The sequence below is a fragment of the Peromyscus leucopus genome, chromosome 22 (genome assembly GCF_004664715.2).
Source record: "Peromyscus leucopus breed LL Stock chromosome 22, UCI_PerLeu_2.1, whole genome shotgun sequence".
NCBI classification, from domain to species: domain Eukaryota; kingdom Metazoa; phylum Chordata; class Mammalia; order Rodentia; family Cricetidae; genus Peromyscus; species Peromyscus leucopus.
Window position 1 is genome coordinate 34756593 of NC_051081.1, and position 26376 is coordinate 34782968.

The 26376-nt window shown below is 41.6% G+C and overlaps 1 protein-coding gene across 3 annotated transcripts in view; it reads right to left on the reverse strand.

Moving 5' to 3' along the window:
• LOC114696415 (zinc finger protein 512) overlaps positions 1-26376 on the reverse strand; it is a 57040-nt gene that overhangs the window by 20048 nt on the left and 10616 nt on the right. For 2 of the 3 annotated variants that reach the window (XM_028874088.2, XM_028874115.2), the window contains 5 exons: positions 5748-5932; positions 4964-5068; positions 4618-4701; positions 3804-3928; positions 2985-3071 (listed from right to left, as the gene is read on the reverse strand). In XM_028874088.2, coding sequence (XP_028729921.1) covers positions 2985-3071; positions 3804-3928; positions 4618-4701; positions 4964-5068; positions 5748-5932 — 586 coding nt within the window. Of the gene's footprint in view, positions 1-2984; positions 3072-3803; positions 3929-4617; positions 4702-4963; positions 5069-5747; positions 5936-26376 lie in introns of all 3 variants that reach the window. The other variant, XM_028874080.2, reaches the window with a different exon arrangement.

A 26376-nucleotide genomic window follows, 5' to 3' on the forward strand; every position in this document is an offset into this window, starting at 1 on the left:
AGAAACCCCTTGATAAGAAGAAGTAAAAGCTTATCCACTGATGTGACATCTCTACAAGTTATTAAAAAAACTCAACAAACAAAGGTTGGGGCAGGGTTCTGTTTTCTGTCTTTACAAGATAATAGGAATAACCATCTTCCAAAAGTCATAAGGCCTTGGATACCCAGGTGTCTACAGCAGAAGAAAAAAATCTATTGGTACCAATCTACCCAGGGTAGTATCTCATTGCCTAACATCTATATCTCTTTAACTCTAGAAAAGTTGTGATCCCAATTCAATTATAAATCAAGCTGGTTTTGGAGTTAGAATGTGACTCTCTCCTTCTCTAAACCCAAACATATTGCTAAAAGAAAAATCAGGAGATTCTGTCTCATATTGAAAGAGTTGCCTTGTGTGGAACAGAAGAAAATCAATAATTTAGGGACCATTGTTGTCTAGATTCCATTTCTTTCCATGCTTGTCCTTGCTTTCAAAGACATCTTTCTCAGCCGGGCGGTGGTGGCGCACGCCTTTAATCCCAGCACTCGGGAGGCAGAGCCAGGCGGATCTCTGTGAGTTCGAGGCCAGCCTGGGCTACCAAGTGAGTTCCAGGAAAGGCGCAAAGCTACACAGAGAAACCCTGTCTCGAAAAACCAAAAAAAAAAAAAAAAAAAAAGATATCTTTCTCTATCCAGAATAAATCCAAAACTTTCCATCTTGGTATCAAAAATGTTCAAGTTTTCCACAGTAAAAAATAAGTTTTTCCAATAGTAATCTCTGAAGTCTGCAGAAGGAAAATGGGAGTCCACAACGATGACTCTACCCAGTCCAGACTGACGCCATGATACCCACATTCATGCCAGCTGGGCGGCGGCACACGCCTTTAATCCCAGTACTCGGGAGGCAGAGGCAGGCGGATCTTTGTGAGTTCGAGGCCAGCCTGGTCTACAGAGTGAGCTCCAGGACAGGCACTAAAACTACACAGAGAAACCCTGTCTCGAAAAACCAAAAAAAAAAAAAGATATTTTGTGTATTGTCACAATTTTTAGGTCATTGTCCTTTTATTGTATATTTGTTTACAGACTGTTTACCTTGTTTATATGAAGCCTTAGTCATTAAGTTATTCAGGTAGATAAGACTTACAGATTGATAGTCACCCACGCTTGTCATCTTTATAGTTGCTAGTTAGGTTGTCCAGATTTACAGATGCATAGGTCAGATAGACAGGTAATCTTCAAACACTTTATAGACCTAGAGAATATGGCTTATTTAAATATAACTTAGAATTCTGTTGACGTAAGACACAATTGCTCCTGGCAGAACTGATCTGATCCCGAGAGAATGTTGGGCTTCTAGACATTCCCGTTTGGAAGTTTGTCTTCTTGGCACAACATGGCCTGGGCAAAGAACTGCCCTTGCCTCGACTGCTGATAGTATGAATGCTGTCCCTTCTGAATGAGTGGGACACAAGGAAAGACGACTACTGAAGTTTGCCAAGCAAGGGTAAGATGGTCTTTCAAAATTCTTGCTTCTGAAAATGGTCTGTCAGATATTCTAGGGCCTGTAGCCAATTTGGATGCCCTAATGGTGCTAAGAAACTTTAGGTGACTGTCCAGGCTGTCAGCTGTCTCTGTCTAGTCTCGAAAGATTTCCAAAAGTTGCTTGCATCCATCTCCCGTTTTCTCGGGTATTATTATATTCCTTCTCAGGTCTTTGATGAGATTGAAGACTAACAGTTACAGTTACAATCTTCTTGTATCTTATCTAGAACATATTAAGTATTGGATTCAGGTTCTTCAGGATACGACACCTTTTGGAATGGTCTCTGTAATGTGCCATATACCTATGTTCTAGACTTCTCTAGGTTTTAGTATGTGTCTCTTGTTTGATGTTGCTCTTGTTGGTGGTTGTTCCATTTGTTTGTTATACCCTTTCTTTCTCCTTGGTAATTGTTTCTATTGTATATAGTTTTGTGTTAGGTTAGACCCTTCTTCCTTATACAAAAGGGGGAGATATAGTGGGTGGTTGTTTGTGCCATGCCCTGGCACCACCCCTAGAGAGACATCAGGTAGCTGCTAGGGACCTACCCCTTGGGCATGGCCACCAGGGACCCCTAAGACCTGGGATGCACATACGTATGTGTGCTCTCTTCTCTTCACTACCTTGTGGTCTTGGATGCTGGTGCAGATCAAGGCAGAGCTCTCCTGAGAACTGCATTGGACCGTGCCCCACCCCTCCAGGATTCTGCAACCAACTCCTTTATTCTGGTTGTGAGATAATACTCCCAAATAAATTCCTTTGACCATCAAATAGACTCTGTTGATTTATCCCATTAGAGGCCAGCCGGGGGCACATTAGATCCTGTCTCAAAACAAAACAAACACCAACTAAACCAGGACCATGCCTATAAGGAAACTGAAGCAGGACTGCTGCAAATTGGTGGCCAGCCTGGGTTTGTGAGTTCCAAGCAAGACTGACTATAGGGTGCTACCTGAGGGAGGAAGAGGAGAGGGAGGGAGGGAGGGAGGGAAGGAGGGAGGGAAGGAGGGAGGGAAGGAGGTGTTTTCACATCAATTTCTTGGTGTTCATGAATTATACAGCAATAAACATGGGTGTGAAGTATCTGTGGTATGGTGTCTTACAGTCTTTTAGGTCTATGCACAGGTATGATGTAAGTGACCATAAGTACTTACGACTATAAGTGGTTCTATTCTTGGCTGTTTGAGGGAGCCTCCATATTCACTCACATGATGGTACATCAATATTCCTACCAACGGTGGATAAAGATCCCTCTTTCCCTCATACTTTGTATTTCAAAAAATCAAACTTAAAAATCTTAAAAACATAACTATTTATGTGTATGTATATGTATGTATGCATGTGTATAGGTATGTATGCATGCAAGTGTATGCACATATATATACACACATATACCTGTATGTATGCATGCATATGTGTGTATATGACCATCACATAGTCTCACAAAGAACACAGGAAACTCTTACCAAGCTATTATGATTGGCCATCACATGATACTTCATCCCTGCCAGTGAATGAAGCTGTTTCCCACAATGATGGCAGGTAAACATTTCCTGAAAGGAGAGAAGTCCGTCAGTGTTCAGTGCCAGATGCTCAGGGGGACACAGAAGGTCACTAAATGCCACCAGCTGGGCCAGGCCAGCCTGGGTCACTTCTTCCTCATCGCACGTTATGGCCTGAATCTGATGTTGCCCACAGGCTCATGTGTGGAACACATGGTCCCCAGCTGGTGCCATTGCTCTGGGGAAGGGGGGCGGTGTGGAACCTTCAGGAGGTGGGGTCTGGCTGGAGGAGGGTGGCTTAGGAGTCGCCTGCTTCCTCCTTGTTTTTTTTTTTTTTTTTGTCTTGACTCAACTGCCACGGGAAAAGCTCTGGTACAAGTTCCTGGCACCTACAGATGAGTCACTCCAGCCGTCCCACCTTCCTGGCCACCATCGGGCTTATGCCCTCTCTCACACCATGAGTCAAAGCAAACGCTCCCCTCTAACTGTTGGTCAGGAATCTGGTCACAGCGACATAAAACAACACACCCCTCAAGGCTGTTGTCATCCCTTCTGCGTTCTACGAGAGGAAACCAAGGTCCACACGTTAAGACAGCAACAAGTAGAACAAGTAAACAGACGTGCAGAATCCGTGCTTTCTCTATTGCACACTGCTGCCCCTTAGTAACTACAACAGACTGGACACACACTACCAGAAGTCTACAGTTTAGGTAAACAAACAAACAACAACAACAACAACCACCAAACCATCCCCACAGTCAGGAAATGCACAAAATGGCGAACCTGTTTGCAGTTTTCCATGTGCTTCTTCAGACCCTCTATAGTCTTCCTCCCCACTGCCTGGCAGGTAGGACAGGACACACTGCCTTTATCCATGATTTCTAGGTACCATTTTTCCTCCATACTTCCTGCCAAGGAAAGAATTGGACGCTGTAATCTGTAGCATTCTCCGGAAACAACAAGCTTAAGTCTACAATTGAGGAAAAGTATTATGGTTTCTTTTTGAAAAAGAAAAATGGTTTGCCTTGGTAGGCAACAATGATAGACTCCTGAGTATTTAACTTCCACACATAACTTGTTTCCATTCACTGCAGAGTTCCAGAAACTTCTACCTAGTTCCCCATGATAAAAACCCATCTGAGGCTCACTCCAAAGCACGCTGACATACACAACTGGGTACCACTTTTCAGACCGTGATTTAAGAAAAAGATACTGAGACATGTAAAACCATTGTTTGAGATTGTTCCCCTACGTGCCTGAGACCACACTAAAGGTGTTTTATGTCATTTAAATTGTATAAGTCTCATACTTCTTGTCTGCTTACATACAAGGAAACCCAAGGCTGTACAAGGAAAACAGACTGAGAAAGGGCAGGAGGCATAATGTGCCAAAACTTAAAAGTCTCTATGACCCCAAACCAGCAGCTGCTGCTTCCAAGAACTGCATCGAGGCTTGGCAGAGTGCATGCCAGGCACAAACGAAGTGCTGGGTTCAAATCCTCACACAGACAGAAGGAGAAGGACGGAGGGAGAAGTGAGAGCCTTATCCGGCACATCCTTCCTCACAGAAACAACACACATTCAAAGAGAAAGCATACCTGCCGCATAAACTGGTGGTTCCTTCCGGACCCGGCGAGCCTGGGGTTTTGGGTGAGGCTGAGCTTTCGGCCGCTGCTTCCTCCCTGACACGAGACAGAAATTCAGAAATCTGAAGTCTGACATGTCGACTGTACAAACTGCTTCCCCTTCTCTTCAGCAGACGCCCCCCCACACACACACAAAACTGAGTGGAATGGTACAGGAAGGCGGGTGAAGGCCATTCCCTCACCCAAATTCTAGGGGCTCCAAGGCCAACCAAGCCTCCAAACCAAAGGCTTTCTCCCTCAGGCCTTAAAGGACGACGCTCAGTCTCTCACAGAAGGACAGACAGTGCAGGGGCCCTACCATAGAGCTTGTGCTTCTTCTGAGGAAGCTCACGGTAGTCTTCATCTTCTTCCTGCTTGATTTTCCTTTTTCCTTTGGCCTTCTCCTTTTCCTGTGCACCTGCGCCTGACACACCACACAACAAATGTCTGTCAGTGAACTCCCGGGCCAGCCTCCAAAAACTTACCACAATACCACCAAAGGCACGGGTCACCAGGAAACACCCTCCCAGAAAAGCCCGAGGAAACTTGGTGTAACAGAGGCTCCCTCTTCCTTTTAGACTGTCTTTCCTCAGAAACCATCCGCTCTTCCTTGGCTTAAGGGCCTATTACGTTGCTCTTGACTGCGACTTAGAACTACGGAAGCAGAGCTCAATAAAGACGCTATGAATCACTGACTGTGACCCTCCAGCATACACTACCATGCTAATCTACTGCCCAGCCCCCACATTCCCAAAAGCAGAGGGCAACAGAAGAATAAGAAAAAGAAGGTCAAATCCCATGAATAAGAAGGCTGCCGGTAAGTGGGACTGGCAGAAACTCACTCCATCGACAAAGGATGGTCATGAAGTTAACAGTACACGACAGACTAACTCCTTAACATCTGTCCAATCAAGCTGGTTGCAGTGTAAGCCCAACACTCTGGAAGCTGATGCAGGCGTATCCTAAGTTTGACGCTAGCTTGAGCTCAACACTGAACCTGAAGCCAGCCTGAGCCCCACGGTCAAAGCCTGTCTCAAACAAAATCGTGTCTAATCACTAATGGCGAGCAGCCTGTCTTAGAACTGCGAGTCTGAAACGGATACCTTCCACTTGTGGGGGGGCGGCCAGCTTGGCCCGTCTCATCTTCATCCAGTAGGTGGACTTTCGGAAGGACGCTGGGAAATCACTCACGGGTTCACATGAGGAGGCGGACGATGAGCCACTTAAGGAGTCGTCATGGGGGATTGTGTACTGGAAGCTATTATCCTTGATGGAGCACTGGGTCCTGCTGCTGACACAACACAGAAGTATGTACCACAGAGGAGGCTGGAGGAACCGCCTATCATTCTCCTTATATTGCAAAATTACAACCAAGTTAATAACTTGTGCAAAACTATTAAGACTGGTTTTTGTTTTGTTTATTTAAAAAAAAAAAGCTGGGCGGTGGTGGTGCACACCTTTAATCCCAGCACTGGGGAGGCAGAGGCAGGCGGATCTCTGTGAGTTCGAGGCCAGCCTGGTCTACAGAGTGAGCTCCAGGACAGGCTCCAAAGCTACACAGAGAAACCCTGTCTCGAAAAACCAAAAAAAAAAAAAAAAAAAAAAAAAGGGGGGGGGGAAGAAAACACACACACACCAAAACATAACACTGGTTATAATACCTAACAATTCCAAGTCAATTTAACACAGCATACACAATTCTTCTTACACTCAGTGCAGTCACAGTAAGCAGACAACACAAATGATCCCTCTGCAGCCCAGGAAGGCATGCCTTCCCAGAATGCTCTGCGAAAAGAAAGCAGGCGAAGTGATAGAGTGCACCGTGACGGCTCACACGCTCCCTGGATACATAGCCACATGTATCCCATCTCCCCTATCTGAAAGAAGAACCATAACCAAAAGGCTTCTGAGCACAGAGGAAAAGAACAGTCTGTGGTTTCTGGTGTGAACCACCCTCCCCCTCAGCCTCCCTTCCCAGAGCTGATACGGGGCCCTGGCCTACTTATGCAACACAACCCTTAGCTTTCACAGCTTAGAAACAATGCTGTCTTGTCTTAGGGAAGCTACCCAGAGAAGCCTGGTTCAGATTTCTCAATCAAACTGGTCATTAAGAAAAATTACTGATGCTGGGCAGTGGTGGCGCACGCCTTTAATCCCAGCACTCGGGAGGCAGAGGCAGGCTGATCTCTGTGAGTTCGAGGCCAGCCTGGTCTACAGAGCAAGTTCCGGGACAGAGCTATACAGTTGCCGATGGCCATTTCAGAGGAGCAGCAGGTGGCAGTTGACTTCAGGGTGTCAGCCCACCAGGAGGGAAGTCCCTGATGGATGAGTCTCAGATAGGCAAGGCCATGAGACCACAGACTCCAGAATGTCTCTTGCTTCTGCTGTGCCTTCACATGTTTGTGGCTGCCATCTTTCTCTGGTGTCTAGCACGGTGTGAATGGGTGTGGGGAGATCCCCACTGCCTGTAATGTAGTGTGTTTATACCATGGAAACAACCTGTCCTACTGGACATTTTTACCTCTGGACTATTAAGAAGATGATTTCTTCCTAAGATGTACTGTCTAATTGATAATAATAATGTTAGTTTAAATAGCCACATAGACTATGGCTTAGGTTAATGATTAAGAAAAACAATTTAGGGCTGGGCAGTGGTGGCACACGCCTGAAATCTCAACATTCTCAGCACTCTGGAGGTAGAGCCAGGTGGATCTCTGTGAGTTCAAGGCCAGCCTGGTCTACAGAGTGAGTTCCAGGACAGCCAGAGTTACACAGAGAAACCCTCTCTCAAGGAGAAAGAAAGAGAGAAAAATTGCGGAGAAACTCAATGTGTCACACATTCCCTAGGTCACTCACTACACAGTAGCACACAGTTTTCAGGGTGTGCCCAAAGACCTCTAGGACCTCCCTGTGCCAGTTCACAGCTATGAGGCCCACTTCAGACCCCGAGAGGGAGAAAGATCACTCTGGCTATTGCCCAAAAGATGGGCCAAGGGTAAAGAATAATCAAAGAAGAGCCAGCTTGCTTCAACGCAAGTGGTAAATTCGCCTGTGGCACAGGCTTACAATCCCAGCCCTCGGGAGGCTAAGGCAGGAGTTCAGCCTGGACTGCATAACCAGACTCTGTCAGAGAGGAGAGAGAGAGGAGAGGGCGGGAGAGAGGGGGAGGGGGGGAGGGAGAGGAGGAGGGGGGAGGGAGAGGAGGAGGGGGGGAGAAGAAAGGGTTTTAAATGTGACAGCTAACAACTCTGGAACACTACACAGTTGTTAACTGCATCAGAGCAGTCCGGCAGCCTGGCAGTGGCGGCGCACACCTTTAATCCCCACATGGAGGCAGAGGCAGGAGGATCGCTGTGAGTTTAAGGTCAGCCTGGTCTATAGAGCGAGTTCCAGGACAGCCAGAGCTACGCAGGGAAACCCTGTCTCAAACAACCAAAAACAAAAATAAAGCAGTTCAGCATATAGAGACCTAACTGGATTAAGGGGGATACAGCTAAGTACAAAAGGAAACAGAACAGAATCTCTCTTACAATGGTATCTCAGTAAAGTTAAAAACAAATATGTATATAAAGCAGATCTGATTTTAAGAGATTCATAAATAAGGACAAACACATTTGCTTATATGGTTTCTTCTGAGATGAAGTATAGTTGGTTGTTTTTTACTCAAATTTTACTCTTTGGGGGCCCACAACCCAGTTCCCAAATAAATCACATGGAGTCTTATTATTACTTACAAATGCTCAGTCTTAGCTTGGCTTGTTTCTAGCCAGTTTTTCTTAAATTATCCTATCTATCTTTTGTCTCTGGGCTTTTACCTTTCTTTATTTCTGTACATCTTTTCATTCCTTCTTATTCCGTGTCTGGCTGTGTAGCTGGGTGGCTGGCCCCTTCTTTTGTTGCTCAATGATCTTTTTCTCCCCAGATTTCTCCCCCTATTTATTCTCTCTGCCTGCCGGCCCCATCCATCCTTTCTCCTGCCTCACTATTGGCTGTTCAGCTCTTTATTTAGACCAATCAGGTGTTTCAGACAGGCAAAGTAACACAGCTTCACAGAGTTAAGCAAATGCAACATAAAAGAATGCAACACACCTCTGCATCGTTAAAACAAATGTTCCACAGCAAAAACAAATGTAACACACCTTAAAATAATATTCTACAACAGTGAAGGGGGACAGAGTAAAACATAGAAGGTGTCAGTATTCTAGGAGTCGGGGAACAATTATCAGCTGACTGTACAAGGTCCACAATTATAAATTATTGTAAATTTGATATGGAGCAGTCCTGGAAGGTGTGGCAGAATCAGCTGATTACAACGATAAACTCCAAAGTGTGCCTTAAACAAAAGGAGGTGGGCTGCCCAGGGGAGTAAAGGCAGGGAAGTGACTCATGTGCCGTCACTTTCCTGAGGATGTTCCATGGCTCCGCCACAAGGGTGGCTTCCTCCACATCACACTACAATGCACATTCATCTTGAGACCACAGGAGGCTGGCCCACAGTGTGGGGAAGTGTGGAGAGGAGAAAGCAAAGAAGGGGACTGTGTAATTCTGTGCATACAATCACACAAGTCACAGCGTAGCCTGAGCTATGTATGTGGAAGACAGGGACATACTCAGATCAGCCTGGCAAAGACTGAAATCTGACATAAGACTTGAACTGAGTGAACCAATCAATAAAGAACAGCCTGGAGCATGGAAAAGACTTGAAACAGCGAAGTCTTAGAGCAACTATGTGGCCTATCTGCCAATGGGACAAGCCAGACAAACCATAACAGCAAAGAGATGAAGAACACAGCTGAGGTTTCCACCAGTGCCCTCAGAAGGTGTGTCAACACATACGGCCTCAAACTAAATGAACAGCTAACAAAACAAAACAAAAAACAAAAAAAACTAGCAACATTCCCTAGGAGGGACCCAAACCCTACAAACATGATATACAACTTTATGTAACACACAGAGAACCATGGAAACGTGAGAATTTTTTAAAGCAACATCATTAGCAGGTGCTGAACCAAATATGCTTCAGATACTGGGAATGGTAAACACTATGTTAAGCAATTATGCAGACTGCCTAAGAAGGAAAACATATCAAATGAAGGGTAGGACTTAGGGGTATTCAGGAAACATGAAAAAGAACTACATGAAATTTAAAACTCAAAAATGCAGTGTTTGAAATAACTGAAATGCCAAAGGGAGAAGAGAGAGAAACCCAGCTAGATAAATGCACTGGGGGATGGGGACGACTCAGTCAATACAGTGCCCACACCCAAGTAAGAACATCTGTAATCCTAGTACTGAGAGGCAGACACAGAAGCCTGCGGGGCAGCCAGCCTGGGAAGGTCAGTGAGAGCACTCAGAAGGAAGAGGGGCTTGCCTCCAAGCCCGACTGCCTGTGTCTGATCCCCAAGACTTGAGCAGTAAAAGGAACCCACTCCTGCAAGTTGTGCTCCAACATCTGCACAAGTGCTAAAATAAATAAATAAATAAATAAATAAATAAATAAATAAATAAATAAATAGTCAACAAATTTTCTAGGTTTTTATTTTATGTGTCTGACTGTTTTGCCTGCATGTATTTACGTGCAGTGATGTATTCATGGCACCTATATGAGTCAGCAGAGGGCTTCAGATCCCCTGCAACTGGAGTTATAGATGGCTGTGAGCCACCATGGCACGCTGGGAATTGAACCCAGGTCCTGTGCTAAGAGCAACAAGTGCTTTTAACAGCTCAGTCTTCTCTGCAGATGTCCTCCTCCCCCTGTGTCTCCCCTGCCCCACTCAAGACAGGGTTTCTCTGTGTAGTCCTCACTGTCCCAGAACTCCTTCTGTAGACCAGGCTGGCCTCAAACTCAGAGAGTGCTGGGATTAAAGGTGTGTGCCACCACTGGCATGCAACATTAAAAAAAAAATAAGGTGGAGAGTAATTGAGGAAGACAATCAACATCAGCCTCTGGCTTACACACACACTCCTGCAAGCACAAAGACACTGCACACACGCACATATGCACACAAAGAAAAACACATTTGGAAAAAAATAAAAATTAGTTAAAAGCCCCCTAAAGTTGGTGACAAACATAAATTGAAAGACTTAAGAAGCTTAACAGATCACTCAAAGAAAGACATAGCTATGTACATCTTAATGAAACTATTAAAGACAAAGTCTTGAAAGAAAGAAAGAAAGAAAGAAAGAAAGAAAGAAAGAAAGAAGGAAGGAAGGAAGGAAGGAAGGAAGGAAGGAAGGAAGGAAGGAAGGAAGGAAGCTGAGCATACCTCCAGAAAAATAATGTTTTACCATACAGGGAGGTGACTCACAGGATCATGGATGCTCAAGAGAAACCAAGGAAATCAGGGCCATGCAATGCTGCTTTTAAAATCCTGAAGGAGATTTGTCAACTCAGAATTCTAGCTTCAGTGAGAAGTTCCTACAGTGATATTTCTTCAGATGAAGAAAAACTAAAATCTGTCTTCAGTAGATCTGCTCTGTGAGGAATAACCATAATGATACTTGGATAGGAGAGGTGACTTCCAGAGGTTTGAAGAAAAATAATAATGCCCGATGCTTTAATTGTGGTAAACAATGTCACCTAAAAGGGACTATAAACAGGGCATTCCTAGAAACAATGTTTTTTCAAGGAACAATGGCAACAGAATGTCCCTCCCTTCTGGATTATGTAGAAAGTATGGTAAGGGTTAACACTGGACTAACAAATGTCGATCAACAAGGGACAGTCAAGGTAATACTTTTCCTTTGCCATCAGGAAACTCCATGAGGGTCCTCTCGCAGGACCCCATGGCAAATCCAGTTCAGTCCTTTCCTACCGTTGTAGAAGAAACCCTTTCTCAGAGCAATTAAATAACCAAACACCTATTGTAAAAAACCATACTCCTCGGGGTGATAGAACAGATATAGAAGACAGAACAAAAGTTCAGGAGAAACCATAAAGCAAAATTTTTTTTTGCTTTTATAATTTTTTAAATTTATTTATTTTTATTTATTTATTTTACAATTCCATTCAGTTCTATATATCAGCCACGGGTTCCCCTATTCTCCCCCCTCCCACCTCCTCCCCTTACCCCCAGCTCACCCCCCATTCCCACCTCCTCCAGGGCAAATCCTCCCCCGAGGACTGCGATCAACCTGGTAGACTCAGTCAAGGCAGGTTCAGTCCCTTCCTCCCAGCCATAAAGCAAATTTTTTTGGCAAACTTCTATAAATGAACAAAGTCCAAAATTAAAAATACGAATAAATGATGTTCTCATTGAAGTTTTTTTAGACACAGGTGCGGATGTTACAAAATTGCACCAGAATCTTGGCATCCAAACTGACCTCTTCAGGAGGTACATGTTCAGCTGTTAGGGATTGGAACATTATCTCAAGTGAAACAGAGTGCAAGATGGGTCGAATGTATACGGCCAGAAGGACAGAGAGGAAAATTAAAGCCATATGTGGCTAATATAGCTATGAATCTATGGGATCCTGATTTATTACAACAATGGAATACCCAGATTAACATTCCTCCAGTCTCAGAAACAAACCATAAACTAACACATTTCTGAGAAAAATATTAGAAGGTATTATAAATAACAGTCACCAACCATCCAGATTGTACAAGAACAGGGTACAACAGCTGTTGATCTTTCAAAGACACTAAAAGCCCTACCTTTAAAATGGCTAACAGACAAGTCTGTATGGGTTCGGCAATGTCTTTTAACAACAGAGAAACTACAGATCTTAGAACAGCTGGTACAAGAGCAGTTAAATGCTCAGCATATTGAAGAATCAACCAGCCCTTGGAATTCTCCTATATTTGTTATAAAAAGAAATCTGGTAAGTGGAGAATGGTAACAGATCTAAGCACAATTAACAAGATAATTCAGCCAATGGCTTCTCTACAATCTGGAATTCCTTTGCCTTCTATGTTACCTAAAGGATGGCCTCTTATAGTAATTGATTTAAAAGACTGTTTCTTCTCAATACCCTTACAAGAGAAAGACAGAGAAAACTTTGCCTTCTCAGTACCTACTTATAATAATTCCCAGCCAGTCAAGAGATATCATTGGAAGGTTCTCCCACAGGGAATGTTAAATAGCCCAACCCTGTGCCAATATTTTGTACAACAGCCGTTTGAAGTAATACATAAACAATTTTACTAAATCTATAATGTATCATTACATGGACGATATTTTACTAGCTGATTCAAATGCAGACACTTTAAAAAGAATGTTTGAAGAAGTAAAGAAGCCAGGTGGTGGCGGCGCATGCCTTTAATCCCAGCACTCAGGAGGCAGAGGTAGGTGGATCTTTGTGAGTTCAAGGCCAGCCTGGTCTACAGAGCGAGATCCAGGAAAGGCGCAAAGCTACACAGAGAAACCCTGTCTCAAAGAAAAAAAAAAAAAAAGTAAAGAAAAATTTTGCCTTGTTGGGAATTACAAATTGCTCCTGAAAAGATACCAAGAGGAGATTCTATTAATTATTTAGGATATAAAATAGGTCTACAAAAAATTAGACCCCAAAAGGTGCAAATTAGGAGAGATCAATTACAGACTCTTAATGGCTTTCAAAGATTATTCACAGACGTTTTGAGTCTATGGACTGCTACTGGGGTAAAAAATGATGAACTGAGCAATTTGTTCAAAACCTTAGAAGGTGACAAGGACTTAAATAGTCCAAGAGAATTATCAGCTGAAGCTGAGAGAATTGGCCTTGGTGGAAAAGAAAGTACATGAAGGGCACGTGGATCGTATTGATCCAAAGCTGGATTGCATTTTGGTTATTGTACCCTCAAGCATTCTCCTGCAGGAATTCTAATGTAGAGGGAAGATATTATATTGGAATGGATATTTCTACCAAATAAAGAGAGTAAAAAATTAAAAACTTATGTGGAAAAGATCTCTGACGTGATTTTAAAAGGAAAATTGAGACTTCGTCAATTAGCAGGAATAGACCCTGCAGAAATCGTAGCACCTTTAACTAAGGATGACACTGACAAATGATGAGCAGAAAGTGAACCTTGGCAAAGAGCTTGCAGTAATTTTTTGAGAGAGATTAATAACAAATATTCCAAAAGTGATAGAATTAAACTTATAAAGAGAGCTAACTGGCTCTTGCCTCACATTGTACTGGAAACACCAATATCTGGAGCCCCTACATTTTATACAAACACAAGTAAAGTGGTTCAAAGTCCTTATAATTTGGTTCAAAAATTGGAATTATATGCTATTCTGATGGTATTAATGGATTTTATGGAACCTCTCAACATAGCTATTGACTTTCAGAATGCTGAGTGGTCTTACACATCGAGACTGCAGAATTTATCCCTGATGAGTCAAAATTAACTTCGTTATTTTTTCAGTTACAAGATATAATCAGGAATAGGAGGCATCCCTTATATATAACTCACAACTGATTCCATACGAGTCTGCCAGCCTCTCTAGCACAAAGTAATGATGAGATTGATAAATTATTGATAGGAAATGTGCTGGAGGCCTCAGAATTTCATAAAAAACATCATTCAATAGTAAGGGTTTAAAAAAAGATTTTTTCCATAACCTGGAAACAAGCCAAGGAAATTATAAGGAAATGCCCTACTTGTTCTTTTTACAATCAAACTCTACTATCAACAGGATGTAACCCAAAGGGTACTCAGAGGAATGAAATCTGGCAGGTGGATGTGTTTTACTTTGCAGAATTTGGAAAACTGAAATATGTACACCATACCATTGACACTTATTCGGGATTTCAATGGGCAACTGTTTTGAGTTCTGAAAAAGCTGATTCTGTAATCACACATTTGCTAGAAGTTATGGCCATCATGGGTATACCTGTACAAATTAAAACTGACATTGCTCCAGCATATGTCTCTGGTAAAATGAAACAGTTTTTTGCTTATTACAATATAAGGTATATTACAGGTATACCACATAATCCTACACGCCAAGCAGTCATAGAAAGATCAAATCGAACTCTAAAGAATATGCTAAATAAACAGAAAGGGGTAACAAAACCCCCCAGAAATAGATTACATAATGCTCTATTAACTTTGAATTTTCTCAATGCTAAAGAAAAAGAACAACAGCTGCGGAAAGACATTGGTTAATAGAAAAAACTACAGAATTAAATCAGCCTGTATACTTTAAAGATGCACTGACCTCAGAAAGGAAACCAGGATGTGTATTACATTGGAAACGACATTTTGCTTTTTTTTCTACAGGAGAAGAAAAGCTATGGATATCATCAAAATTGATAAGGGTTCAATTTGAACAAGAGAGACCTCTTAATTAGAAGAGGTGAGCACCAGGCGGTGGTGACAGCACTTGGGAGGCAGAGCCAGGCAGATCTCTGTGAGTTCGAGGCCAGTCTGGTCTACAGAGTGAGATCCAGGATAGGCACCAAAACTACACAGAGAAACCCTGTCTCGAAACAAACAAACAAACAAAACAAAAACAAAACAAAAGGTGATAATTCATCAACCAGCATGACCAATCAATTTAAACTAACTTATACTAACTTAAATGCTTTTCATTTAATCAGATATAACTTGCCAAAAGGGAACCTCCCAAAAGTTAGGGTTGAGGAAAGGTTTTTGTTTTTGTCTTTCAGTAAAATGAAGGCTAAGGAATCTGAGGAACACTGGACAAATAAGATATTTGAAGAAGTAAGGACAAATCATCCAGAAAAAAATGTCCCAAGAAAAAGAGTAAATTGGCCTATAGGTATATCACCTATCTAAAACAGTAAAATTTCCTAAGTCTTCCTAAATGTTTGTTTCCGCTGTTCTCTACAGACACATAGGGCAAATGGTCTTTATGTAGTCCCAGTTCAATAAAAAAAATTAAGCTGGCTTAATTTTTTGGAGCATGGCTCGCTCTTTCTCTAAACCCAAGCAAGCTTGTTAAAAGGAAAATCCAAAATCTCTGTATCGTATAAGGAGAGCCACCTGATATGGGACAGAAGAAAAAACAAAATTAAGGAACTATTCTATTGCCACTAATCTCATAATTATTTGGTTCTATTTTGACTCTTTAAAACTTTTCATAAAGTATGAATTTTATATCAAAATTTATAAGATTTTTATATATATATATTTAAACTTTTGTCATGATATTAATGGTCATATAGAATACTAATTAATACTAGAAAAAAGGCTTTATCTAGCTTCCTGTACCTGATTTCAGGTTTGAATCTCTATCAATTTCTGCAGGGAATCATGATCACACCTAACAGGGACTTTGAAGTCTCCAAAAAGATGATGGGGCCCCACAACGACAATTCCATTCAGGACGATGATAACACCACTAAGCTGACAAACACCACCCCAAGATCAGCTTTGGACTACAAACTGCTCAGGACAATTTCGAGATGGCTAGCTGAGATGATCCAGCCTCACAGACTACTTGAACGAGGACTTGAGATAAGCCCTGCATTTTCCCATTATGCAGAGAATGGACAACAAATGATACAGCTGCCTCTCCCAGAACTTGACAATTAACCCAATTTTTTTTCTTTTCAGGATCCCTTAAAGATGCCTTCATCGCCGGGCGGTGGTGGCGCACGCCTTTAATCCCAGCACTCGGGAGGCAGAGGCAGGTGGATCTTTGTGAGTTCGAGGCCAGCTTGGGCTACCAAGTGAGTTCCAGGAAAGGCGCAAAGCTACACAGAGAAACCCTGTCTCGAAAAACCAAAAAAAAAAAAAAAAAAAAAAAAAAAAAAAAAAAAAAAAAAGATGCCTTCATCACCAGACAACAGGAAGTAATTTTAAGACTACGAGGCCCACATTCCTAAGAGGTGGGGCAGGTAGTTTTTGGTCATTCAATGGGTTATGGATAATTGTCATTGTTTGGGATAGTTGGTTACAAGTTGTTAATTGATAATTGTCAGGGGAAAAAAGCTAAACAAGGAGACTAGATTCAGGATTTTTGTTTGCAAAAAAAAAAAAAAAGAGAAAGAAATAAAAAGAAAAAAAGAGGATATAGATAAAAGGTTGATTATTGAATCTACTCTGGAAAAAAAAGATATAGAAATGATGAATAAAGGGTAGATTATTGAATCTACTCTGAAAATAAAGAGAGGATATAGCCATGTTAAAATAAAAAAGTAGATCACTGAATCTACTTTTAAAAGGCAACTACTAGTTTTAAGTATTTTACATTGGATTGGATTTTTGTATATTGTATACAAATTATATATTGATACAAATTTGAGGTTGATTTTGTTAGAAAATATTTTACATATATTTCTAATCTTGTCCAAGGTATTGTACCTAAATAGTTCATTTAGCAATGTAATGCAAATTGCTAATTCTTGAAAGTTATTATCAGTAACTGTAAGGATATAAAGAAATTAAAGTTAGTAGTCATTACAATCGAACTTGTAGTCATATTAGGTATGTTTTCAAGGTCAAGCAAAAATACATCTTAGGTATACAGGTTATCTTCAAACACTTCAGAGATCTACAAAATATGGCATTTAAGATGTTTTAATAACATAGATTTTTTTCTTTTTTATTATTATTAACAGATTTTCTATTCATTCTACATTTCAACCACAGATTTCCCTCTCTTCCCTCATCCCATGCCCCAGTCTACCCCTCCAACCCACCTCCTATTCCCATCTCCTCCAAGACAAGGTCTCCCATGGGGAGTCAGCAGAACCTGCTACATTCAGCTGAGGCAGGTCCAAGCCCTTCCTCCCTGCACCAAGGCTGTGCAAAGTGTCTCACCATAGGCACTAGGCTCCAAAAAGCTGGCTCATACACTAGGGACGGGTCCCAATCCCACTGCCTGGAGGTCCTCTAAACAGTTCAAGCTAAACAACTGTCTTGCCTATCCAGAGGGCCTAGACTAATACCATGGGGGCTCCTCAGCTATTGGTCCATAGTTAATGCATTTCAACTAGTTTGGCTAGTCATCTCTGTACTTTTTTTTTTTTTTTAATGACAGTGAGATATGTCTGCTCCTGGTAGCACCAATCTACTTCAGAGAAGATGATGGGCATTGAAGAAACTCCTTATGGAGTTTACTTTCACTGTGGCAAAAGTTAGTCACTGGGCAAGAAAGGGTCCTTGCCACAACTGCTGATAGTATGCTGTCCAAAATGGACAAGCAGGACACAAAAGAAAGGACTGCTGATCCTTGCCAAGACAAGGTAGGACAGCCCTTTAGAAAATCCTGCTTCACAGATGAGTCTGTCAGATATGCTAGGTCTGTAGGCCAAAGATGGATGCTCCAATGTTGCAGAAAAATCTTGGATGACTGTCCAGGCAGCCAGCTGTTTCTGTCATTCCTCATATTTTTGGAAGTCACTTGTTTGCACGTCCTGTTTAACTGGGTAATATTATTTCATTCTGGGGTCTTTGAGAGAGTTTAGGATTAGACAGTTATAGTTTTTCTTGTTAACAAATTGAGAAAAAAAACTCACTAAAGATGTATAAAGTGTGTAAGTTTGAAAGATATCAAAAGATAGTTTTCAGTTGGTAATACAAGTTAGGATAGAAAGTGAATTAGGTACATTTTGGACTCACCAAAATAGGATAGATAATGGAATATTTTTGCTGAATTTGTCAAATGCAACTGAACTAGACACTGTTGATGTATTTATTGCCAATATATATTGTATATAGTTACTGTATTTATTGTATATAGTTTTTCTTATACTAGTTATAACTTTTTTATTTTAGAAAAAAAGGGGGAAATGTGGTGATATTTTATTTGAGCACTAACAAATAAAACTTGCCTCGGGATCTGAGGACAAAGCCAGCCACTATATTAAACACAGAGGTCAGGCAATGGTAGCACACGCCTCTAATCCTAGCATTTGGGAGGCAGAGATTCATCCAGATCTCTGAGTTCAAGCCACACTGGGAACAGAGCCAGGTGTGGTGGCATTTGCCTTTAAGCCCAGCTAGTTAACCATAGAGGTCTGTATTGACAGAAAGTGACAGAGATGGGCAGAAAGAGGAAGTGATGTAGCTGGGCGGAGAGAGGAAGTAAGATGGCAGGGCATAGAAAAGTAGATAAGGCGTGAGTATACAGGAAGTAGCTCTCTTGGGCTGAGGATTTCCTAGCGGTAAGAACTTGTGGCTGGTTTGTTCTACTCCTCTGATCTTTCAGCTTTCACCCCAATATCTGGCTCCAGGTGTTTTATTAATAAGAACATTTAGCAATACATGTTACATGTGATAGTTAATACTGTCGACTCAACAGGACCTAGAATCATAAGCCTCCTGTGAGGGCACACCTGTGAGGGATTACATTGATTAAGTTAAATAAGTGGTAGGTAGGATCAGGCTTCCTGAAAAGAGGCCCTGAGAAGCCACTGTGTGAAGCTGTGAAAGTGAAGTAATGGAGACCACAGGTTGCTGAAGATGCCAGGACCATAGGACTTCCCATGAGGAAAGCCAGAGGCCCGGCATGGAACTTGTTCCAGTTAGAGGCTGTGTGTATTACAGATGGCAGAGCTGGAGGGACGAGGTCACTCAAGCCCTCTGGAACCCAGACGATTCCATCAGGAGCCCCAGATGCTGGACACAGAGCTGCAGGATTTGGTGTTTGCCCTGCTGGATTTCAGTCTTGTCTTGGTCTATGGTCCCCGTCTTTACTTTGTGCAGCTTTGTTTTAAGTATGTAGTTGTTTTTAATCATACTGAAACTCAGAGTTAAGAGACTGCCTGCAATGTCAGAAGAGACTTAGAAGCTTTAAATTGTATTGGAATTGTTAGACCATGAACACTTTTGAAGTTGGACTGAATACATTTTTGCATTATGAGTTAGCCATCAACCTATGGAGACAAAGAGTAGAAGGGTGTAGAATAAATTGATGTGTTTGGGGGCCAACAAGATGGCTCAGCAGGTAAGGGTGCCTACTGTCAACCCTGACTATCTGAGTTTAATTTTCAGAATCCACATGGTGGAGAAAACTGACTCCTACAAGCTGTCCTCTGGCCTCCACATATGTACCTTGACACCCACACATGCATACACATATACATAAAAAATAAACGTGATGTGTTTGGGTTTCAGGCTGACATGGGGTTAGCCTCTGGGCAGGCCTGTTGAGTGGTTCTCTTCACTGGGTTAACTGAGATAGGAAGATCCACCCTAGAAGGGGGACACTATTTCTTGGGCTTGGGTCCTGGACTACATAAAAAAGAGAAAGCTAACTGTGAATGTATAAAGTTGGATGTCTCCTCCCACCATATGGGTCCCAGGAACTGAACTCATATCTGTAGGCTTGGCTTTTATCCACTGGGCTACCTTGATGGCCCTAGATGAATTAAATAAAAGAAGAGTCGGTAAGGGAGAAGGAAGAGGCAGCAGACAACCAGCCGTGGTAGCTCACACCTATAACTCCAGTACTTATGGGTGATAGGAGAATTGCCTCAAGTTCAAGTCCACTGTGGGCTACAGAGTGAGACCCTGTCTGGGAAAAAAAGAATAAAGACTGCAACAGACAGGCATGATGGTTCACATCTTGTGTTCCCATCACTAGGAAGACTGAAGCAGGAGGATGCAAAGTTCAAGGCCAGGTAGACTAATAAGCAAAACCATCTCAGAGAGGGAGAGAATGTGTGCTTGTACAAATAGCTTGGGTAACATTTAAAAAAATCATTTAAAGCAAAATGTTAACATTGTTTGGTAAGTTTTCTGAAGACTATACATAGACAATACATCCAAAGGCTACAACATAAGAGTCAGATGGCAGGTGATAGAAGGAATCTACGTGTTTGGGAGGATTCTACGTTTAAGCAAAGGAGGAGATATTAATCTAAATAGACTGGGAAAGGATGTACATGAGTTATAATACCTAGAGGAAACAATGAATTCAATTTTTAATGTAGAGCCTTAGCCAAACTCCTAATACCATAGGAAATGCAAAGATTCCTATAATTTTATTTATTTTCAATTTTGTATGTATGGGTGTGTTCCTCTGTGTGGGATGTACTTGAGAATGCAATGTGCCTGTGAAAGCCAGAGGCATTGGATTCCCCCGGGGCTGGAGTTAGAGGCAGTTGAGCCACCCAATGTGGGTGCTGGGAATTGAACTCAGGTCCTCTACAACAATAGTATGTACTCTTAACCACTGAATCATCTCTCCTCTCTCCAGCCACCAACAGTAGTAAGTGTCAATGGGACCCTAAGCATTCAAATGACCCAAAAGAAGAACAAGAACAAACCATAGGACAGAGAACAAAGAATAGGAGGGTAGACCCAAATCCAACCCCGTTGATACTGATTCAAATGCTTTTGCTCTAAATACTCCAACAGATTCACTACAAAGATATTCTACTTGCATATGCTACCTATAGCCTGTAACCTATAAATATAAATACATAGATCAAAACTAAATAGGGGCTGGAGAGACGGCTCAGGATTTAAAAGTGTGCACTGCACTCTAGAGGGCCTGAGTTTGGTTCCCAGTACCCACATCAGGTGGCTCACAACCACCTGTTAGTGCAGCCCTCGAGGATCTGATGCCTCTGCTCTCAGCAGGTGGCTGTACTCACATGCATATACTCATACACAGCACACATGTACGCATACTTAAATACAATAAATCTTAAAATGATGAATCAATGCAATTGTACTATGTAATCAGCAAACATGTGATAGCTATTTTAATTTCAGATAAAACAGACTTCGGGACAAAGAGTATTGCCAGATATAAAAAGACAAGCTTCCGAATGACAAAATGTCAAATTATTCAGAAGACATAATAATCTGTTGCAACATCTAATAATAGAGTCTCAAAATACACATACTGAAAACTCTCAGAATTAGAGAAAAGCAGACAATTCCATAAGCTTAAAAAATTATAGTCGTTGGCGAGCCTGGTGGCGCACGCCTTTAATCCCAGCACTCAGGAGGCAGAGGCAGAAGGATCTCTTTGAGTTCGAGGCCAGCCTGCTACAGAGAAAGTTCCAGGACAGCCAGTACTATACAGAGAAATCCTTTCTTGAAAAACTTAGGAAAAAAATTGTCATAGTAGAACATTTTGGGTCTCAAACTTACATTTTTATTGAAGGGAGGAAGATCACCATGTGTTTTTCGACCATATCAGAATCAATTTAGAAACCAAATTATTTAGAAACCAAACTAAAACAAAACACAAAAATATTCAAATATTTAGGAATTTAATAACCTGCTCCTAAATAATTTCCAGGTGAAAATGATACCACAAAGGAAACTAGAAATGTTGTATAAAGAGCAACTAAGATGTGTTTATCCTCAGCTGTGGTACAAATAACACAGCACTTGGGAGGGAACTCAAGACTCAACAGCTCACTTCAGGATGATCCCAAATCACAGACAAAAGGTTTCAGTTAAAGTTACCTTAAAAAGAAAAGCAAACTTAACCAAAGAAGGAAAAAAATTTTAATGCACAAACTAAGAAAAAAACTCTTGATTCTTTGAAATGAGCAATTAAATTAAGAACCTTGGCTAAGGATACAGCCCAGTGCTTGCTTAGCATGCACAAAACCCAGAGTCTAATCTCTATGAGTTTGAGGGTAGCCTGGTCTACATAGCAAGTTCCTGGCCAAATCCCATTTCAACCTCCTCCCCCCCCCCCAAAAAAAAAAAAGCTCTAGATGAAAGAAGAAAAATCTTTGCAAGCATGGGATGCAAAGGTTTCTTGTTTTTTGTTTATTTGTTTTTTGAGACAGGGTTTCTCTGTGTAGCCCTGGCTGTCCTGGAACTCTCTCTGTAGACCAGGCTGCCCTTGAACTCATAGAGATTCACCTGGCCTCGAACCCATAGAGTTTAATCTCTGCTGAGATTAAAGGCGTGTGCCACCGACTCACACCCACAGGTTTAAATAGGATCCTTAAAAGTAAGAAACACAGATGCAGTCCTGGGAGCTGGCTTAGTGGTTAAAGTGTCTGCTATGCAAGCAAGAGGACCTGAGTTCAAACCCCGGCACACACATAAAGCCAGCTGTGGAGGTGTGTGCCATTACTCCAGCACTGGAGAAGTCCACTGGGTCTCAAGAGTTCACTGGCCAGACCATCCAAACCTCAGTGAGCTCTAGGCTCAGTGAGAGACCCTGTCTCGAAAAATAAAGTGGACAGCACTAAAGGAGGCCCCCGCCTTGGACCTTTAGCTTCCACAAGTACATATGGGCACAGGCATCCGCACTCATTCAACACACATGCAAAGAAATGCAGTGCATATTTTTACAAAGGCCTCCAAACTCCAACCAGGGAAACAGGCAGCTGATGGCAGATCCTCATCTCTCCCTCAGCTCCTCCCAAACCAATCCCTGTCTTATCCCCAGCTTGTAGCAACCACCTGCTGCAGCATCACCTCCCCCCACTGTCCCCAACTCCAGTGGATCACACAGATCTTTCCCTCCTCACCCCCCATCCCCATTCATTGCTGTACCCCAGTCCCTAACTCCAACAAGCCTGCAGGGCACTCTGGCCAGAGAAGCAGGCAGGCTGAATGCAGGTTCTCACCTCTCCCTCCACACTTCCAAGTCCAATCCCCCAGTTTCACCCCAGCTTTGTAGCAGAATGCCTGCTGCAACCCCTCCTCACTCTATGCCCCCCCTTCCCAGGGAACTAAGCAGACCCTGGTGGAACACCCTGCTTCCCCCCCTCCTGTGGACCTCCTCAGCCCCCACCTCCTAGCCCACCCTCATTCCTAAGGATCAGCTTCCAAAACCTAGAAACATATTTAACCTGGAACCCTAGTGGCCACATCTAGCAGGATCCCAGAAGAATTTCCTATACAGCCACCACACTCCTGAGAACCAGAGAGGGCAACAGAAAACAAGGAACAAAACACCCACCCAACAAAGACAAGACCAGCTATCAGCACCTAGAATTATAATCTTTCCCAACCCAGATGCCTAGACCCCAGTGTAAAAACACAATCAAACAGCCAGGACAACGTGTCTCCACTGGAGTCCAGCAACCCTGCCACAGCAGGCCCTGAGTGTTGCAAAACAGCTGAAACACCTGAAGAAAAAGACCTTAAAATATGATGGAGGTCTTTGAAGAGGAAACGAGTGCATCCCTTAAAGAAATCTATGAAAACACAAAGAGTGGAAAGAAATGAATAAAGCAGTTCAAGACCTGAAAGTGGAAATAGAATCAATAATGAAATCTAAACTGTGGAAAATCTGGAAATTAAAAATTCAGGAACTCAAACAGGAAACTCGGAGGCAAGCTTCACCAACAGAACACAAGATGTGGAAGAGAGAATCTCAGGCACTGAAGATATGACAGTATAAATGGATACTTCAGTCAAAGAAAATGTTAAATTTAAAGACATGCTGCCACAAAACATCCAGGAAATCCAGGACACTATCAAAACACTAAATTTAAGAATAACAGGAACAGAAGAAGGAGAAGAAACCTAAGTCAAAGGCACAGAAAATATTTTCAACAAAATCATAAAAGAAAATTTCCCTAACTATCAAGGTATAAGAAGCATACAGAACACCAAGTAGACTGGACCAGAAGAGAAAGTCTCCCCAGCACATAACAATCAAAACACTAAACATACAGAATAAAGAAAGAATATCAAAATCTGCAAGGGAAAAAACACATATAAAGGCAGACCTATTAGAATAACAACTGCCTTCTCAGTGGAGACTCTAAAAGCCAGAAGGGCCTAGACAGATGTTCTACAGACTCTAAGAGACCACAGATATCAGTCTAGACTACTATATCCAGCAACTTTCAAACACAATAGATGGAGGAAATAAGACATTCCATGGTAAAACCAAATTTAAACAATATTTGTCTACAAATCAAGCCTCACAGTAGGTGCTAGAAGGAAAACTCCAACCTAAGAAAACACAAAGAATAATCCCAAACAAACAAATTAAAAGAAGGAAAATTCTCTCTCTCTCTCTCTCTCTCTCTCTCTCTCTCTCTCTCTCTCTCTCACACACACACACACACACACACACACACACACACACACCCCACAACAAAACAACAGGAATCAAAAACACAGACTAACAGAATGGATAAGAAAACAGGATCCATCTTTCTGCACACCTTAAAATCAAGGATAGACATCACCTTAGGATAAAATTATAGAAAAGGATGTTACAAACGAATCGACCTAAGAAGCAAGCTGGGGTAGCCATTTTAATGTCTAACAAATAGACTTCAAATTAAAACTACTCAGAAGAGATAAAGAAGGATACCACATACTCATCAAAGGAAAAATCCAAAGGACATTGCAACTCTTTTTTTTTTTTTTTTTTTTTTTTTTTTTTTGAGACAGGGTTTCTTTTTGTATAGCTTTGGAGCCTTTCCTGGAACTCACTCTGTAGCCCAGGCTGGCCTCGAACTCACGGAGATCCGCCTGCCTCTGCCTCCGAGTGCTGGGATTAAAGGTGTGAGCCACCACTGCCTGGCTACATTGCAATTCTTAACATCTATGCACCATATGCAAGAGCTCCCAAAAAGAAACACTATTACAGCTGAAATCACATATTTTCCCTCACACACTGATAGGAGGAGACTTCAATATCCTACTCTCACCAATAGACAGGTCATCCAGTCAAAAACTAAAGAGAAATGCTGGAGCTAAGGAACATTATAAATGAATGTACCTAACAGATTTATTCACAGAACATTTTGTCCAGACACAAAAGAACATACCTTCTTCTCAGCACCTCATGTAACTTTCTCTAAAACTAACTAAGACAAGACAGCTGAGATAACCTCTTGCATCCTTTCTGACCACCACAGATTAGAGCTGGATATCAACAGAAACGAAAGAAAGCTTTAAACTCATGGAAACTCAACTACTCACTACTGAATGAAAAATGAGTCAAGATAGAAATTAAAGACTTTCTAGAATACAATGAAAATGAAAATGAATGCACAACATCCCCAAAGTTATGATACACAATGAAGGCAGTTCTGAGAGGTAAGTGTAGCACTAAGTGCCGAGATAAAATAAAAAATAAAAAAGTAGGGATCTCATAATAGTAACTAACAGCAAGCCCAAAAGCTCTAGAACAAAAAGAAGAAATCACATCCAAAAGGAGTAGGCAATAAGAAATAATCGAACTCAGGGCTGAAATCAATAAAATAGAAACAAAAACGATGCAAAGAATCAATGAAACAAAGAGTTGGTTCTTTGAGAAAATCAGTAAGATTGACAAACCTTTATCCAAATTAACTAAAAGGCAGAGAGAGAATATCCAAATTAACAAAATTATAAATGAAAAAGGGGACAAAACAACAGACCCTGAGGAAATTCAGAGAATCATATAGACAGACTTTAAAAACCTGTACTCCACCAAACTGGAAAATCTAAAAGAAATGGACAATTTTCTCAATACTACCACTTACCAAAGTTAAATCAAGATCAGATAAGCAATTTAAACAGACTTATAAACCCTACTGAAATAGAAGCAGTAATTAAAAGACTCCCAACCAAAAGAAGCCCAGGGCCTGATGATTTTAGTGCAGAATTCTATTAGATTTTCAAAGAAGAGTTAATATTCCTCAAATTATTCCAAAAATAGAAACAGAAGGAACATTGCCCAATTCATTTTACAAGGCCAGTTATCCTGATATTCAAACCACATAAAGACCCAACACAAAAAGAGAATTACAAACCAATTTCCCTTACATGATGCAAAAATATTTAATAAAATACTTGCAAACTGAATTGAAGAATACATTAAAAAGATCATTCACCATGATCAAGTAGGCTTCATCCCAGAGATGCAGCGATGATTCAACATACATAAATTAATAAATGTAATC